This window comes from Manis pentadactyla, chromosome 1, assembly GCF_030020395.1.
Source record: "Manis pentadactyla isolate mManPen7 chromosome 1, mManPen7.hap1, whole genome shotgun sequence".
In the NCBI taxonomy this organism is placed as follows: domain Eukaryota; kingdom Metazoa; phylum Chordata; class Mammalia; order Pholidota; family Manidae; genus Manis; species Manis pentadactyla.
In genome coordinates, this window is record NC_080019.1 from 165,375,580 (window position 1) to 165,392,817 (window position 17,238).

The 17,238-nt window shown below is 34.3% G+C and overlaps 1 protein-coding gene across 2 annotated transcripts in view; it reads left to right on the plus strand.

The window, feature by feature from the left end:
- DZIP3 (DAZ interacting zinc finger protein 3) overlaps positions 1-17,238 on the plus strand; it is a 103,545-nt gene that overhangs the window by 80,453 nt on the left and 5,854 nt on the right. For both annotated transcript variants that reach the window (XM_057502441.1, XM_036930785.2), the window contains exons 19-27: positions 28-184; positions 1,553-1,648; positions 1,795-1,922; positions 5,153-5,221; positions 7,713-7,809; positions 9,164-9,267; positions 10,740-10,827; positions 12,260-12,361; positions 15,932-16,057. In XM_057502441.1, coding sequence (XP_057358424.1) covers positions 28-184; positions 1,553-1,648; positions 1,795-1,922; positions 5,153-5,221; positions 7,713-7,809; positions 9,164-9,267; positions 10,740-10,827; positions 12,260-12,361; positions 15,932-16,057 — 967 coding nt within the window. The remainder of the gene's footprint in view (positions 1-27; positions 185-1,552; positions 1,649-1,794; positions 1,923-5,152; positions 5,222-7,712; positions 7,810-9,163; positions 9,268-10,739; positions 10,828-12,259; positions 12,362-15,931; positions 16,058-17,238) is intronic.

Below are 17,238 nucleotides of genomic sequence, written 5' to 3' on the forward strand. Positions count from 1 at the left end.
ATCACATTGATTGTGTCACCACTATAGCCCAAATATGGTAGGAAAGGAAGAGCAGTTGAAGCAAGAACAAGCAACAGTCAGTAGATTTATGAAAGATGATGCGAGTGATGCTCAGGAAGATTCTACAACTGAAGACAAGTTCTATAGCCTGGATGAATTGCATATTCTGGACATGATAGAGCAGGTAAGCTTGATTGGAGAAGGTGCAGCCTCTTCCTTCCTCTGGCTTCCTTTCTCCAGAAACAGTTGCTAACCCTTGTTTTCTCCATGCCTCTTTGAGAAGCGTGTTAGTCTAGTGGCTTATACTGTGTTTGTGAGGAGAAAGGAAAAACAAGAAGAGGTGAAGGAAAAAAGAACCATAGGAGCTGGAAGCTTTTCACTTTAGCCCTAAATCATTTTCTGGCTTTTACTATTAAGCAAAGTTGATTACAAATGCATTCCTTGCAAATGTTTTTCAAATACCACAGGGAAAAAAATTGATATAACCCTATTGGATTAAATTTCATGAGAAAAAGTTTTGTAAAACAAAGCTACTTTCATTTCTTAGAAATAAGACCTGGTTACCATGAAATGTCTATGCATATTAATGTATAAAAGTTTTGTTGTTTTTCCTTTGGTTCCTTTCCTGACAGTCACTGCTGCAAACAATGTCCCTATATGTGAAGGTGCATATGAACATGATTTAAGAGCTCAGCAGAGCATTAATCAAACAAAGCATATCAAAGTTTTTTTTTTTTGAAAAGCCACTTGATTTAGCTACCCATGAGAATTCTATACTGAGATAATTTTATAAAATGTTCTATGTTTTAAATATAATGATAGGAATATTGTCTAAGGGTATAGTTGGTACAGATGACAGTACAAGATTCATATAATTATCATACTTTTTTTTCTTTTTCTAATTACAGTATTAGAATGTAGATATTTTAACTGCTGTGACATAGCTTTGTATGGCACACTAAATGTGGGGCCTTTGATTTTCATTCAGTACCCATGAGAACTCGAAAATAGAATAAAAATATCACACACATTTCAGAAAATGTTTGTTCATTCACTTATTCAAAAAACATATAGCACCTGCTTTGTGTTAAGAGCTACACTAAGACATGGTTCTTGTGATCCCAGTGTTTATAATCCAGTAGAAAAGTTGAACATTCAGGTGATACTGTGTAATGATTAAGTGCTTGGACAGTTAGGACTGCCTGAGTCAGTGTGACCTTCAGATTCTGTGTGACCTTAGGCAAGTTACTTAGTTTTATCATATCTCAAAATAGTAATAAAGAGTGCCTACTTCATATGGTTCTTACAACAATAAGAACATTACCCAAAAATGTTTTAAAAAGTAGTAAGCATGCACGTAATGTTATCCAATAGTATCAGCAGTAGACAAGTAACTGGTACTGTTTAGTAAATGTTTAAATGGGGAAAGTTGGGTTTATCTAAACTAATCAGAGGAGTGATGTAGCATGAATTCAAATCCCCTTTCAATTACTAAAATATTAGTGTTTTTTTTAGAGAAAAATAAGACATACATATTCCATGTGCTTATTAGGGTTCAACCAGCAAGGCAACTGCAGAATATGGAGAAAGTGAGAAGGAAAATCTTGCTCAACAACGGCAGCTTTATAAATTGCACTATCAGTGTGAAGTAAGTACCTTTGCCATAATATCTGAGGCAAGTCAGAAGTAGTTCAAATGTTAAATTTAGTGGTATTCTTTTTTTAAAGAACCCATTTTCTTTGAATTTCTGGTGACTTGAACAGAATTAACTATGAAATGTTTTTCATTGATCAGGATTTCAAAAGGCAATTGAAAACAGTGACTTTTCGGTGGCAAGAAAACCAAATGCAAATTAAGAAGAAAGACAAAATCATCGCATCTCTGAACCAACAAGTGGCTTTTGGAATCAATAAGCTTTCCAAGTAAGCGCAAATCTGTTGATAACAGGAAATTCGGGGTTTGCTCCATAATGAACACTACCTTTAAAAGATAACCATATGTAGCCACTAGGGGGCATTGTGACTGCACATTAGGAACTGCCGACCACAGGACACGCTTGCTTAAAAACTTTTTGCCTTGCCAGCTATTTAGAAATAAGTAACTGCCCACATGGTATTTCAAGCTTTACATGTATTGGCTGAACAAGTGTGAAGATAATAGAATTACATGAGAAAGATAATTAACTTTCAGGTCATAACTCTAATTTATAAAAATGTGACCAGTGGTTGGCTTGTTTCTTCACAGCGTGACTGTGTCCCTCGAAGACACCATGAAATCACTTGATTACCTCTTTATGATGGTCTCTCAGAGTTTTTGTATTCTAAGTTCAAGAGATTGAAAAGAAATCAAATTTCTGGAGACTCTTCTCACCCCTGCCAATCTCATTTCTCTTACAATCTTAAGTATTAAATGCCTAAACTAAAACTTCAGTACCTCCAACAAGTATCAGTTGAAATAATATTATAATTTGTGACATGTTATTTTAATAAACAGTAATTCCACAAGATGCCAGTCATCCATGAAGACTAAAGTCCACTGCAGTTCCTAGACTGCTAATAGGGAGAATAGACAAGTTCTAGGGGATATCCTAGAGTAAGGAGTCCCTCATACTAATTACAGAATTGAAGAAATATTTGAGAGATTTAGGTGTGGAATTTTTTTTCACATACCATTCAACCTAAAGGAGTTTTTAGGAAGAACTGGGGGCCATAGCTCTGACAATATCGTATCAGCTGCAGACACTTTCAGGCCTGTCCCTGCTAGAGTTAGGGAGATTCTTCAAGTTCAGAAGGAAGTGAGGCCCTAGGGAAACTTGGACAAAAACTAAGCTAGCTGAAATCACTTAAGAGCCCACACTTTGGGACTCAAAGGTCTTTTAGCCTGGACAGTAATGACCAATCCAGAAATATGTTGTATAACATTAGAGATCAGAAAAGTAATGCTATCCATTCAGATATCCTTCCTCAACTCTTATAGGAATCCTTTTATGCTTGAGACTGCAAACAGACCATTTTAGGGGTGCATATGTTAAGCATATGAGCACTCAGTATTGAACATCCACCAAATATGTATCAAATGCCTACTATATGTAAGAACTATGTAAGGCAGTGTGAAAGACACCAAGGCATGCCAGCCATTGACTGAACTAATGGAGAGTATAAATTAACATGAGGGAATTAAAATTACACATAACAGAGGGACTTCCAGTTCCATCAAGATATAGTAGCTCCATTCCTTACAAGTCCTTACAACTAAGACACCCTGGATACAATACAACAAACAAGCATAGGAAGACTGTGAAAGGTAGAAGAAGAAAGCGGACTGTCAGGACCTTGGGACTTGAGGAATGATATGGCAGTGATTTTCCTTATTGTGTCCCATGTATCAGAGATGGTACAGGACTGAAAAAGTATTCAAAAAAATGATGACTACAAACTTCCAAATTTGTTGAAATACATATATTTACAAATTCAAGAGACTGAATGAGCCTCAAATGCTATAAACCCAAAGAAATCCATGCCAAGATGCATCATAATTAAACTTCTGAAAACTAAAGACAAAGATACATCTCGAAAGCAAGCAGAGAGAAAGAACTTATTACCTATGTGTGAACACTAATTCAAATGACATTGGATTTCTCATCTGAAACCATGGAGGCCAGAAGGAGATGGCACATTATTCAAGTACTGGAAGAAAAAACTGAAATTAAAAAACAGAATCTTGATTCCTATTCCAGCAAAATGTCCTTTCGGAATGAAGGGAGATAAAGATAAGTGTCAAACAAAGGAAAAGTATAAGAGTTTTGTTGCTAACAAACCTACCATTAAAGAATGGCTAATCCCACCTCAAGAACACAGAAGAAGAAAAACTAGCCCAAAAGCAGCACAAAGAAGGAATAATAAAGATTAGGAATAATGAAATTGCAAACAGGAGAGCAATGGGGAAAATCCATGAAACAAAGAGCTGTTTCTTTGAAAAGATCAATAAAACAGACCTCAAAAAAAAACTGACCAAAAGAAAAAAACAAACACACACAAATTACCACCGTCAGTAATGAAACCATGATACCACTACATACCATGCAGACATCAGAGAATCATGCTGAGTGAAAAAAGCCAATCCCCAAAGCCTGTATACTGTATGAATATTGTATGATTCCATTTCTATAACATTCTTGAAATGAAAAAATTTGTATTTTAAAATGACAAAATTTAAAAAATGGAAAACATTAATGGTCCCAAGATTATAAGGAGGAGATGAAAGTGGGAGGGAAGTAGGTGTACTCTAAACTAGAGCTGGTAGAATACTGAAGTAATGGAAATATTAAAAGGGAAGGAAAATGTCAGTCTTGGAATTCTTACTACTTTTCAACTTTCTCTACATACTTCTGTATACTATAGCTAAAGCTTGTATTTCTTATTATGTACTTTAGAACATGATCTCTTATATAGAAAGAGACCTGGTTTCATTGTATTTTCAGTCTAATAGAACAGATTGTAGGTCTTTAGAGCTTCTAAGAAGCTTAGAGTAAAGGTGAATGGGAAGTCTGTAATATCTAGCAGTGAACAATCTAGCTAGCATTTAAAGTCAATGTTTTAAGGCTTTATCATTCCAATAAATTATATTAACAAAAACTCCTATGTATTCCAAGTGTCTGAACCTATCAGAGACTTAAAGAGAAAAGTACTTTTTCTATATGTCTCTTCATATTGAAGCAAATTAACAGATTAATGTAAATAGTTTGCATGACTTAGTAGTATCTCTTAAGAAACTTAAAAGTTCTCAATCCCATCACAGGCCTAGAAAGTGAGAAGATGCCATCTCTGTTTTCTAGTGGGTAAACTAAAGTACAAAGAGCTATAGACATTTTTCCGAGTCATTGAGCTAGGGATATAAGAGAATTCTTCTCTTTGGCTTTCTAATTAACAGGATTAGAAATTAGTTCTTTCTTTGGGAAGTTAGTAAATCAGCATTGGAAATAAGAAAGATAAATTTTAGAAAGACTGAATATAGGAGTCTAGTTATTTTCAGGTTCAAGATTTGTGGTTCAAAATGGACATAACTGAGTTCCTCCTCACTATAAGTAAAACTGTTTTGACTATTATTAACAACAAATAATTTCTATAATTTTTTGACTTTCTTCTTTTCTTAGATTGCAGCGTCAGAGCCATGCTAAAGATAATGAAATCAAAAACCTTAAAGAGCAACTTTCCATGAAAAGGTACAAACTTGGCTGTTGGTTTGGTTGAGTACACCCTCTCTGAAACTCTAGATATTCCACTGAGCATGTTCTGGCTGTAGTAGCCACATACATAATTTATCATCCAAACTGGGGCACTTTCGAGCATGAAATTGAGCAGTATTAATACTGGGACAACCAGTATAAATGGGAAGTGTCATAGGCAAATTGAGAGGATTATTCGCCTTGGCTCTGGTCCTAGAAAACTGGTGAGAGAGATTAGATCAACAAAATTATGGCCCAACAACAAAGTACTGTCAGGAACTAGGGTTAAGGAGTTCTTATCTCTGTACCCTAATCAATAGTACTAGGTGTGACTGCTTTCTGAAATTGGCTGAGTTTTATTCTGAATCACATGTTTTTCCCTGTAGGTAATTTTTTATAACAACTTTTTTGTTATAAAAGTTTTTTTTTATACTCTAATTCATAGAGTATAAAGTCCACCCTGTTAAAGTATACAATTTGTTAGTTCTTAGTACATTCCCAGAGGTATACAACCATCACCACTATCTTAATTCCAGAACATTTTTATCACCATATAGAAACCTTGGATCCATTAGAAGTCACTCCTTATCCTCTCCTCCCCCAGCTCCTGGCATCTACTAATCTATTTTTTGTCTTTGTGTATTTGCTTCTTTTGAGCATTTCATATATATGAAATCAGATATCCTCTTGTGATTAATTTCTTTCACTTAACATAATTTCAAGATTCATTCATGTTGTAGCATGTATCAGTACTCATTCCTTTTTATGGATAAATAATATTCCATTGTATGGATATATACCACATTTTATTTATCTTTACATCAATTGATGGATGTTAATTTGTTTCCATTTTTTGATTAGTATTAATAATAATAATGCTGTTATGAACCATTTGTATACAAATTTTTGTGTGAACATATGTTTTCAGTTCTCTTGGCTGTTTACCTAAGAGTGGAATTGCTGAGAAATGCAGTGTATTCTATGGTTATCGTTTTGAGGAACTCCCAAAAGGGAGTTGGATGCACCGTTTTACAATGCCACAACAATGCATGAGGGTTCTGATTTCTCCACGTCCTCACCAATACTTGTTAGATTATTTGACTTAATTTTACCCATTGTAGTAGATAGAAAGCATTATATAACCTTGGTTTTGATTTTCATTTTCCTAATGATTGATTATGTTGAGAATCCTTTCATGTGTTTATTGGCCATTTGTTCATCTAGTTGGAGAAATGTCAGCTCAGATCCTTCGGCCGTTTTTTAACTGGGTTGCCTTTTATTGTTGAGTTTTTGTGCGGTCTTGATTCAAGTCCCTTATCAGATTGTGATTTGCAAATATTTTTTCTCATTCTGTTGGTTGTCTTTTCACTTTCTTGATGAAAGTGAAGTACAAAAGTTTTTAATTTTGGTGAAATCCAGTTTATTTTTTTCTCTTGTTTTTGTAGGCAAATTTTGCATAATATTTAATGGCATACTGATTCCTCTTGGTCGAGCATATATATGTCCCTGAATATTTTATAGTGTTTTTTCTCCTTGAAACACTGGTCTTTGTGGTATTAACAGTATATTGTTTTATTAAGCTTCTCATCCATGTTTATCAAGTACTCAAGCATACAGATATATCATAATAAAACATTGAGGGTAGCTTTTTTGAAAGTCCCTATTACAATGTTATATTTCCAATTCATTGTTTTCATTAAAGACATTTGGTGTATGTGCTCTACAGTTTTGGGGCTCAACTGTAGGAAAGTGAAATGGGATAGGAAAAAGAGAAACCTTATAGGTTGCCATTTCCTGTAAATATCCTTCATAAACAATGTCCTTATCATGTCACTCCCTCCTTCTCAAGCTACAGGATTTGTTTTCATCCAAAGGTGTTGATTGTGAGGACTGATATAACCAGTAAAATATTTTAATGTACTGACTTAGCTTTTGCATGACAGGGATAATAACCTTTGTGGCTGCTGTTGTTTGAATACAAATAGGCTTGTAGGAACTTTATTTTATACAACATTTATTTAAAAATGATAATAACTAATATTTATTTAGTACTTAATATGTACCAAACACAAAGCTTTATTTACATTACCTGAATGAATTGTCACAGCTCTTTGAGATAAGTAATACAGTTTTTTCCATTCTTACATATAAGGAAACAGGTATAGAGAAGTTAGGTAATTTGTCCAAAGTTTCACATTCACTAAGTTTTAGAGCTCAGATTGATTCTCAGACAACTTTATTTCAGAGTCAAGTTTTAAATCATAGTCCATATATTGACAACTTTATACCTTCTACACCTTTGATAATAAAGAATAACAGTAGTAATAAGGGTTTAATAATGTCTTTTCTTGCTTTCATGTGCTGTATACTTTTCCAAGAAATTATTTTCTACTCATTGAATAGCTTGTATCTTTTTTCCTCATGAATATGATGGAAAAGTCTGTTCTTGCTGCAATGTTATTAACTCTTTAATTGTCATGTATTTCAGATCTCAGTGGGAAATGGAGAAGCATAATCTGGAAAGCACAATTAAAACATACTTAAACAAACTGAATGCAGAAACCAGTAGAGCTTTAACAGCTGAGGTAAAAAAAAAAAAAAAGAAAGAGAGATGGGTCAGGGAAGGAAGTTTTACTTGTGTACTAATATATAAAAGAATTGAAAAAAGACTGTATTTTGAACAAACAAAAGACATTTTAAGACTAGCCATAAAAACACAACTCCAGCTTTGTGCTTTTTTGACTCATTGGCATTTTGTACTTGATTGCTTTAATGTTGGTGGTTTTTTTTCCCCAAATGACTTCAAGAAATTGGTTTGCTTCAGTACGTATAACAAATACAGACATCTTGGGAAAATTCTCATGAAGCCAGGTCACTGAGCCAAACTTCTGAGAATGACATTTCACTGCTGCCATATCTCCTTTCTTTGCTGCTTCCTACATAGACCTTCCAAAGACACATAACACATCATATACTCCAAAACCCCCCAGTTAGCCCACAACACCATGGCAAGGGTCTTTCAAAAGAAATGTGATTTATGTGTGTACGTAATTTTTATTTATAGATAACAAACTTGATATACAATAAGATTAAAATTTGTGGAGAGCTCACTGACATTAAAAACATTACAAACCTTCGCCCCTGTCATGGGTAAGCTCTGTTCTTTAGCAGAGTACTTGGAAATCCAGAAGTCAATAATCAAGGAGTGATATCTGAACCAAAAGTCCCTGAAGAGTGGTATTTGGAATGCTAGCTTTAATCAAAAAAGGAAAAAAAGCTCACATTGCTTTAAGATCTCAAATTTGTATGTATACTTTGTTTTTTACCACTTTTAGTCAGAAACTTTCCACTTTCATTATTCCTTTTAGAAACAATGCTTTCCAAGAGTATAATAAGCTATTTTCTATGAATATTGAACATTAGCATTTCTGCTGAACTGCCAAATGACCATGCAACAATAATGGTGTGGAAGGGATTCCTGCTGTGTGAGAGATGTGGGACTAGGGGACCTCCAAGGGCCACTTGCACTGCATGGTCTGATTATTTTATTACTCTTTCATTGGTTAAAAAAAAAAATAGCAGTACTTCTTTGAGTGGTTTTAAACTTTGTTGCATATTAGAGTTACCTGAGAGCTTTTAAAAATCTGGTGTCAATTAAATTAGAATCTCTGGTACCAAGACATGATTTTTTAAAGTTTCTGAGATAAATCCAGTGTATGTGCAAGTTTGAAAACTAATGATCCTAGAGTGTTTACCAACCCAGTAATCATTGAATTAAAAAAATTAGCATTGCAGAATTGGTTAAAAAGCTTTTTTACAATGTATTGTGCAAGAAGCTCAGATATCATTGGAAGAAACTGAAAAATAGCTTAAAATTTACTTGAAATATGTTCATTTACAAGGACACCTTCAACTTCTCTTTCTCTCAAATATCTGTAGGTGTACTTCTTGCAGTGTCGTCGAGATTTTGGCTTGCTTCATCTAGAGCAGACTGAAAAGGAATGCCTCAGTCAGCTTGCCAGGGTGACTCACATGGCGGCAAGGTAACCTTGCCCCCTTTCTTAATGCATCTTAATCTCAAATGTACTTGCAAGTGGCTGCAAGGTTGAACATAATCTGATTTGTTTTATATACATAACATCAGAGTCTTTGGAGTGAAGAAGCCCTTGTTTTATAAACCTCTAAAGTCATTTTGTCACTTTGATGCTTTTACTTTGTTGCTTCTGCTGAAGCACTGAAAAGTCTCCTGAGTGCAGAATAGCTGCTGACAGATTTTTCTCTTCCTCTGCAGTGAAATTGATAAAAAATCTCTGTCAGAGATATGCATGAAGACGAGATATTTACAAAACGGTTGTATTCTAATTGGAAAACTTTATTCTGTTTCGTAATGCTTGATTTTAAATACCTTTGGAGTATTCAAATATTGGACAGGTTGGATGAGATTCCCCTTAAATTTGTAATTGTACAGAATATTTCTTCAAACTTAAAGAATTAATTAAATTAGAATCTCTAGGACCATGGCGTCATTATTTTTTTAATGATGATATTTTTTAATGATCATTATTCTTCCATCCCAAAGAATCAGGATCTCTTATGTTTAGCAAGATTCCCAGGATATACTGATGTACTTTCAGGTCCAGGAAGCACTCTTGTAAGTGATTAACCAGTCTATCTTTGCTTGCTAGAGGGAGAAAGGGTGCTCTATGAATTAGAATATTATCAAGATGATCTCAATGATAACTTGCTCTGCTCTCTTAAAGTTGTTGTGTTGGGTGATACTAGTGTAGGGATGTTATAACAGACCCTTTGAAAGGCCACATGAAATCTTTCTTGTAGAGAAGGTAGAATCTAAACACCTCAAAGCTGTTCCAATTTAAGTTATTCGGTGAGCACATTTGGCAGAGCTGCTTTGTTTGTACAATTTATGCACTACAGAGAGGAACAATCTAATTCATCCTTGTAGAAGAGGTACTTCTTTCTGATATGTCCTCACATTGGGAAAAATATCTTTTTCTGATTTGCAAAAGAGCTTGATAGGTCAGTCATGGCCCTGTGATGTCCAGGTTAATGTGAAAATAGTCCAAAACCTGCTTCCAATATGAGTCAGCATCCTTGAGAGTGCTTCTTTATTGGGTGATAAGGGCAGTTTTCCTGTTTGGCCTTCTCTTCAAAGCCAAACAGGAAAGCCTCCATACTTCAATGGTAGGATTCCTATGCAAAGATTTTATAATGTGTCCTGAAAATTATTGCCAAGTTAGAGCAAAAACTTATTGTTCTGGAAGCAGAAGTTGTATTTGCTCTTGAAAAAGTAAATAATATAATCCAAGTCTTTGTTTATGTTTTTAATAAGAGAAACCATTCTGTACAACTTTGTGCCCATTTGAGGTAATCGTTGGAGGTAATTTTGTTGTTGTTTTACATTGCTTACATATATGCTGAAGAACATAATGGGAATTTTTGGAAACTGAAGTGGTATGTAAAAAGAAAACTTTCTCTGTCTCCCTTTCTACATCAGCAACCTAGAATCACTTCAATTAAAGGCTGCAGTAGACAGTTGGAATGCCATTGTGACAGATGTCAGAAACAAGATTGCATTCCTTAGGGTAAGTCATGAAGTATACTTACAGTAGATTGCCTGAGTGTTGTAGGTAATATAAACTTAAAACATCTAACATTAAAAATAATTACTAGAGAATTTAAGGAAGAACATAGCTTTTCACTTCTGTTATTAAAGTTTATGCCTCTTGAGGCTTGACTTTGGTTACTTCCATGTAGTTGGTTAGAGATAGCATCCTAGTCTCATACATGTGGTCTTTTAGGCCCTTTATAGTAAGTGCTAAACTCAAAAATTGTGCCTCACATCTAATTTTCCTAGAATTCCAAAGCTTACTCTGCTCCAGTCAGAAATAAATGTCTTAACTTGGTCTGAATAATGTGTTTACAAAATTAAAAAGATCAAACAGACCTGTATAAGTTTTCAATCTTAACTTTTTATCTAATTATTATGCAAAAATAATAAATTCTTAATCATTTTTGTGATAGAATTAGGACCATGGTAAAGAGGTAACACACCAACTAATTAATTTAGTCATTTGGTTTTAGGATAATTTTGTATTTATATTTTAAAGTTGATATATAATGTTTTGTGATTTTTACAACACTGCTAGGAAAACAATGATACCCAGATGTGAAGAGCTACCTCAGAGAGCAATCTACTTGCCTAGATTTTTCTTTAGTGGTCTTGACTGTTTCTCTCCTGGCCTATTTGTTTCTCATTCTTTACTGAGTTTCTGTTGGTTTATTCAAAGTTCTGGCCTCAAAAGAGCTGCCCATAGTTCTCTATATTGACTTTCTTTTGAGCACAGGTCCTCTGTGTAGAAATTTCTAAATGTTTTGATTCTTAAGACTTTTTTTCCAGCTCTTGTGGGTTGTTTACAAAATAATATGGTAAAGCAAAGTGAGAACAAACCCAAAAAATGTTGAAAGCAGGTTGTTAGGCTTCAGGGATTGGAGTCTTACTTTTAGCAAAATGCAAGAGACTAAAACAAAGGTATATATGGAACTTTTGAAATAAATAAGATATGAATATTTAATAAGGATTCCTTAAAATTTCATTTTTAAAATGAACATTTGCAAGTAATTCAGCTCTTTGTTACAAATACTTTTTTCCTCATATTTATCAATCAGGATAGATAGCTGCTTGAATCTTTAGAATCTCTTCATTTTGTATCAGTGTTTCCAATTTTGGGGGCTAAAAATTATGGTTAACTTCAAGGAATTATCACAAGAATCTATGATTTATGTGTCTGTATGTTGTCAATCAACAGATTTCTAAAAATACAGCTATTTACACTTGGGGATAACTCTCTATAGAAAGAATTGTTTTTATGTCAAAAATTGTTTCTATATTATTTCTGACATAGTAGGTTGGGGACCACTGTTCTTTGTTGTATTATTCAAAACTACATCAAGTGTTCCCATATGCTATTTCTTTGAAGTTGATTTTGCTCTAAAATATTATTTCTCTTCTACTAGACACAGTACAATGAACAGATTAATAAGGTGAAGCAAGGGTTTGCCTTGAATACCTTGCCTCCAATCCAGCTTCCTCCACCACCACCAAGTCCTGAGATACTGGTAAGAAATAACGACAGGGCTGTAAAGCACTGAATATGCAGTATGTTTAAAATGTGTTCAAAGTAGAATAGGTGTATGTTGTACATATCATTTGTAATTATGGCCATTTCCCTATATCACCTGCAGGTGATATAACTGGCTGGCTAGCTCAGCTGAAGCCCATACATAGGTTTTCCACTGGATTTTAGTGATACATTTGATATATAAAGAGGTAATATATTCTCTTTCATTCTGTCAATGTCACCTACATCATGGGAGGAAATTAATGAATGCTCAGAATTCTCAGTGCCCTCAGGTTATCTCTGGATGACTGAAATATCTCAGCATAATAACCTAGCAGGCTGCATTGTACTCCTCCACTTCTACGTTAGACTTTCTGTCCTTGGCTTTTTTCTTCTATTTTGTCTTTAACAGCAAAGAGAGCTTCCATTTATTACCTTTGCCTGCTTGTTGTTAGGGATCAGTGAGTCTTAATCAGACAAACTAATCTCTGTGCTATACTATTTTTGTTGCCCTTTGGGGAAGCATAGTGCCTTCATCCTGTGAACTCACACAGCATTCCAAAAGACCTTTTAGGACAGAACCATTAGGTGATAATTTTTATTGTAACAGATCTGGGGGTAGGAAAAGATAAAAGGTATGAGATATTTAGGATCAAATCACTTCTGCTCGTAGTAAAACTTTGAAAATGTTATTTCCACAAATAATTGACTATATCAAAGAAATTAAAAATTGTATGAAGTCACACTGGGATTTTAAAGAAGAATCCAGAGCTAAAAGCCTTATATGGTATACACCTTGGGCTTTAAAAAGGACAGTGCTGCCTCTTATAATTTTGGTCAATTCAGTTTTTACAGGAGCACTTTATTATGGACATTATTATTCTCGGCTTGGAACACCATCATACCCAACTATCCTGATAAAGGAATATGTTTCATAAATGACAGATATATATCCCCAAAATTCCCTGTAGTTCTACAGGAAGTAATATATTATTGGGAGGATTTCTAGAAACCCTGTTCCTTCTCCCCTTATTCAAACTACAGTCTGTAGGTTGTAGTTAAACTCTCCCATGACTCTAAGTATAAAATGGCTCTGGAGACTCAGACGCTAGATAATAGAGTTGTTCTTTGGAGTATCCCAGAACCATACTAGCATACAATGTCTGACACTAGGGATACTCTGTAGCTGACAAACATAGTCAAACCTTGACCTCTAGACCCTCGCCCCTTCAGAAACTTTATGTCTGATGTGGCTTATCTGGGTTTAGTCAAGGGCAAAAACCCACCGGCAGTTAGGCTCTGTGGGATTCATAACATCCTTCTGCTAACATCTGGGAGGTATATGTATATCTTTTGTGCTCCTAACCACAGTCAGTACTGTGCTTGATCAAAGGTAATAGTTGTGTTAAAGTGCAAGCATCAGTGACCACTAGAGCCCCTCTAGACAATCTAGAGCCCCTCTAGTAAAGTTCCCTTCTTGGTGGAATAAACATTAACTAGTTCTTTATCACTGTGGTGGACTTCCTGAATGAATGTCTTCTCTTTATTTGACAAGTAATGTGCAAGCATCAGTGACCACTGAGCATTAGTGGAACAGATTAAGAGCACCAATGCTAAAAATGTGGTAATGCTATTTGCTATGAATTGAGTTTGTATCGTACAGTAGAAATACACTGGACATTCTCGGTTCAGGTCCTTATTCTGTGAAAAACTATGTTGGTCTTGGGAAAAACAACCATTCTGGACTTTCTTTTTCCCATCTATAAATTAAGAAATTGTACTAGATTATCTGATTACTGAAGTCCATCTATCTCTGAGATTCTAGTATTCTAAGCAATGGTCACCAGGCTTTAAATGTATAGTAGTTTAACCTGAGAAGTCTGGAATAATGGTACTGTTCCTAGTTGAGCCCAGTATTTTTATGTGTTTCATTATATCTTGATTTTTGTGCTCTGGATAATCCAGCAAAGAAATGTTAGATAACAGTTGTTCTCAAAGAGAACAAGACTGTTGACTCAGTACCCACCATCCATTCACTCTTTAAAAACTTCTCATTATGAAAATTTGGGACATGCACAAAAATGGAATAATCTAATGAACCTCTGTGAACCCAAGAGCCAGCTTCAACATTATCAACGTTTTGTCAGTCTCGTTTCATGTAATCTCTTTTTTCCTCTCCATTGGAATATTTAAGTAAACCCTACATATCATATAATCTCATCCATTATACTTTTGTATATTCCTGAAAGATAAGGACTTATCATTGGATATAGTAACACCACCATTTCCTACTTAAAGTAATGATTTTCAATATATAACATCCAGTTAAGATTTATATTTCCCAGTTGTCTCAAAATGTATTTTTCTTACTTAGCTTGACAATATTTCGAATTTGTTATACCTATGCTTATTTAAAAAACCCTTATTTTTAAAAACAATCCAAGCAAGATTTATACTTTGCATTTGGCTGATTGTTCTTTAAATCTGTAACAGCTATCCAACCCCTCCCCCTTCATTCATGGCATTTATTTGTTAAAAAACTAAGTTATTTATCCTGATCAATATCCCACATTATTGATTTAACTGATTATTTCTTTCTGGTGTCATTGTACATGTCCTATTTTCTATAAACTAATCATTAGATCTAGAGGGTTAGTAAAATATAGTTCAATATTTTTGGCAAGAGTACTTTATAAGTGATTTTATATATATATACACACACAGAAGACATACAGTATCTCTTCTAAGAATTGAATATCAGCCTGATCTATCATAAAGTTCCCCATTAACCTTTCACCTGATGGTTTTAGGATCATTATATAAGAGTTATGTTGATGTCCATTTCTAAAAATTCAACGAGTAGTTGAATTTCTGCTTTATGCTAGTACTAGACCTGACCAAGGTAGCTGCTCAATACATTTCTTCTCTTCTGTAATCCAGCTGATAAAGTATCCATCCCATGGGTAGATTAAAGAAGGGCAAGCTTTCTATAACCCCTTGGGAAGTGTTGTAACACCCATAAACATATCTACAAGCCACTGTAGGATAGTTTATCCCCCAGCCCCACACCACTCTTCTTGGAGCTAAACATAAAGTTAGAATTCTACCAGGTGGTACATGGTCTCTCTAATACATACAGGCAGAAGTAATATCTTCTACAGACAACTTTGGTTCATTAGTGGAATTTGAGTGCCAGTATTGTTTACCAACATGGACAATATTCATTGAGGAGCTCCTTTACATGGTCCTATATTACAGTTGGGAGGGAACCTTAAAAATCACCTAACCCAACCTTCTAATCTTACAAATTAGTAACTTGGTATCCAACGTTACCCAGCTAGGTAGACAAAGTGGGACTAGAACTCAACTCTCTTCTCTCTCTCAGGGCTCTTTAGTATATAATTCACTTCCCTTTGCTTTTCCAAATATTCATATATTCAACTAACGTTATGACAACATTATTTCTAATGTGCTTTGTATCTAGATTTCAAATCACGGTTTTTCCCCAAACATCCTGTGAGTTTGGATCATTGCCTACATTTTTTATTTTTTATCTTATCTATTTTAGATGCAGCAGTTCTTAGGAAGACCCCTTGTGAAAGAGTCTTTCTTTAGACCAATACTCGCTGTTCCTCAAATGTCTGCCATTTGCCCTGGAGTCATCTCTGCACCTGGCCAATCTAGAGCCCCTCTGGTAAAGTTCCCTTCTTGGTGGAATAAACATTAACTAGTTCTTTATCACTATGGTGGACTTCCTGAATGAATGTCTTCTCTTTATTTGACAAGTAATGGTGATGGTGGTGGTGATAATAAATGAATGATGAATGAATGAGTAGACTCATATGAGGCACTGTGTTTAATTATTTCATTAACTGATCTTAGCTTAGTTTTTGGATGCAAAGATAAATATATTTTTATAATAGGTAATTCTTACAATTAGTCTTACCTGTACAACAGGCAACCATGCAGGGTAGATTGATATTTGTAATAGGTAATTTATGTTTAGCATGGCTGTTGTGTAGGTTCAAAAGCACAGAAGCCAATTTACAACAAACTAAATTATGCCATGAAGCCAAGGAAAAATTTTATTTACACACACACACCCATATATATGTTTGTACAAGAGAAGAGTGTTTCATCTTTATAAACCATATAAACAGCATTACCTTGGAACATACTATGTAAAACATTATTATTCCTGGTAAAAAAATTGATACTAAGGCAAACCCATTTTTCTGGCCAGTATTCTGCCAAGTTAATACAACTATTACTAGTAGTTGCTAATTTTTCACAAGTACTAACCTTGTATTTGAAAATAACCTATAGAGTCTTGGGTAAAAGATGACATGTTTATAATTATTCTAGTAATCAGATTAACACTTCAAAATATTCACTTTTTGATATTAGAATCTTAAATTTCTGAGAAGGAACTATTATAAAATATGGGACAAACTGGTGACTTCATGGCTCAGAGGTGTCATTACAACTTCCATACTGCCTTTGTGTGTAGCATTCATGAGACATTGGGCAGACATTCTAGTAGTATTCTCATCTTTATTTAATTGTGTGAAAGTTCAGCTTTACTTTTTTTAATTACAAAAGTTTATGCTAATCATAAAGTAATAAAAAAAACAAAAAATATATAAATACATGATAAATATGCAGAGTAGAAAGCAAAATTATCCTATAATGGAATCCTAGAAAATAATCACTCTTTACAGATTGTTTTATAACCTACAAACCTTTTTCTATGCATACGCATTTAGAAATTTTTACTATAAAATAAGTCATGCCATAGAATCCATAGAATACTATGCCACAGACTTTTTTTAATGAAACATGGATGAACATCTGTCATGCTCAGACATAAAGATC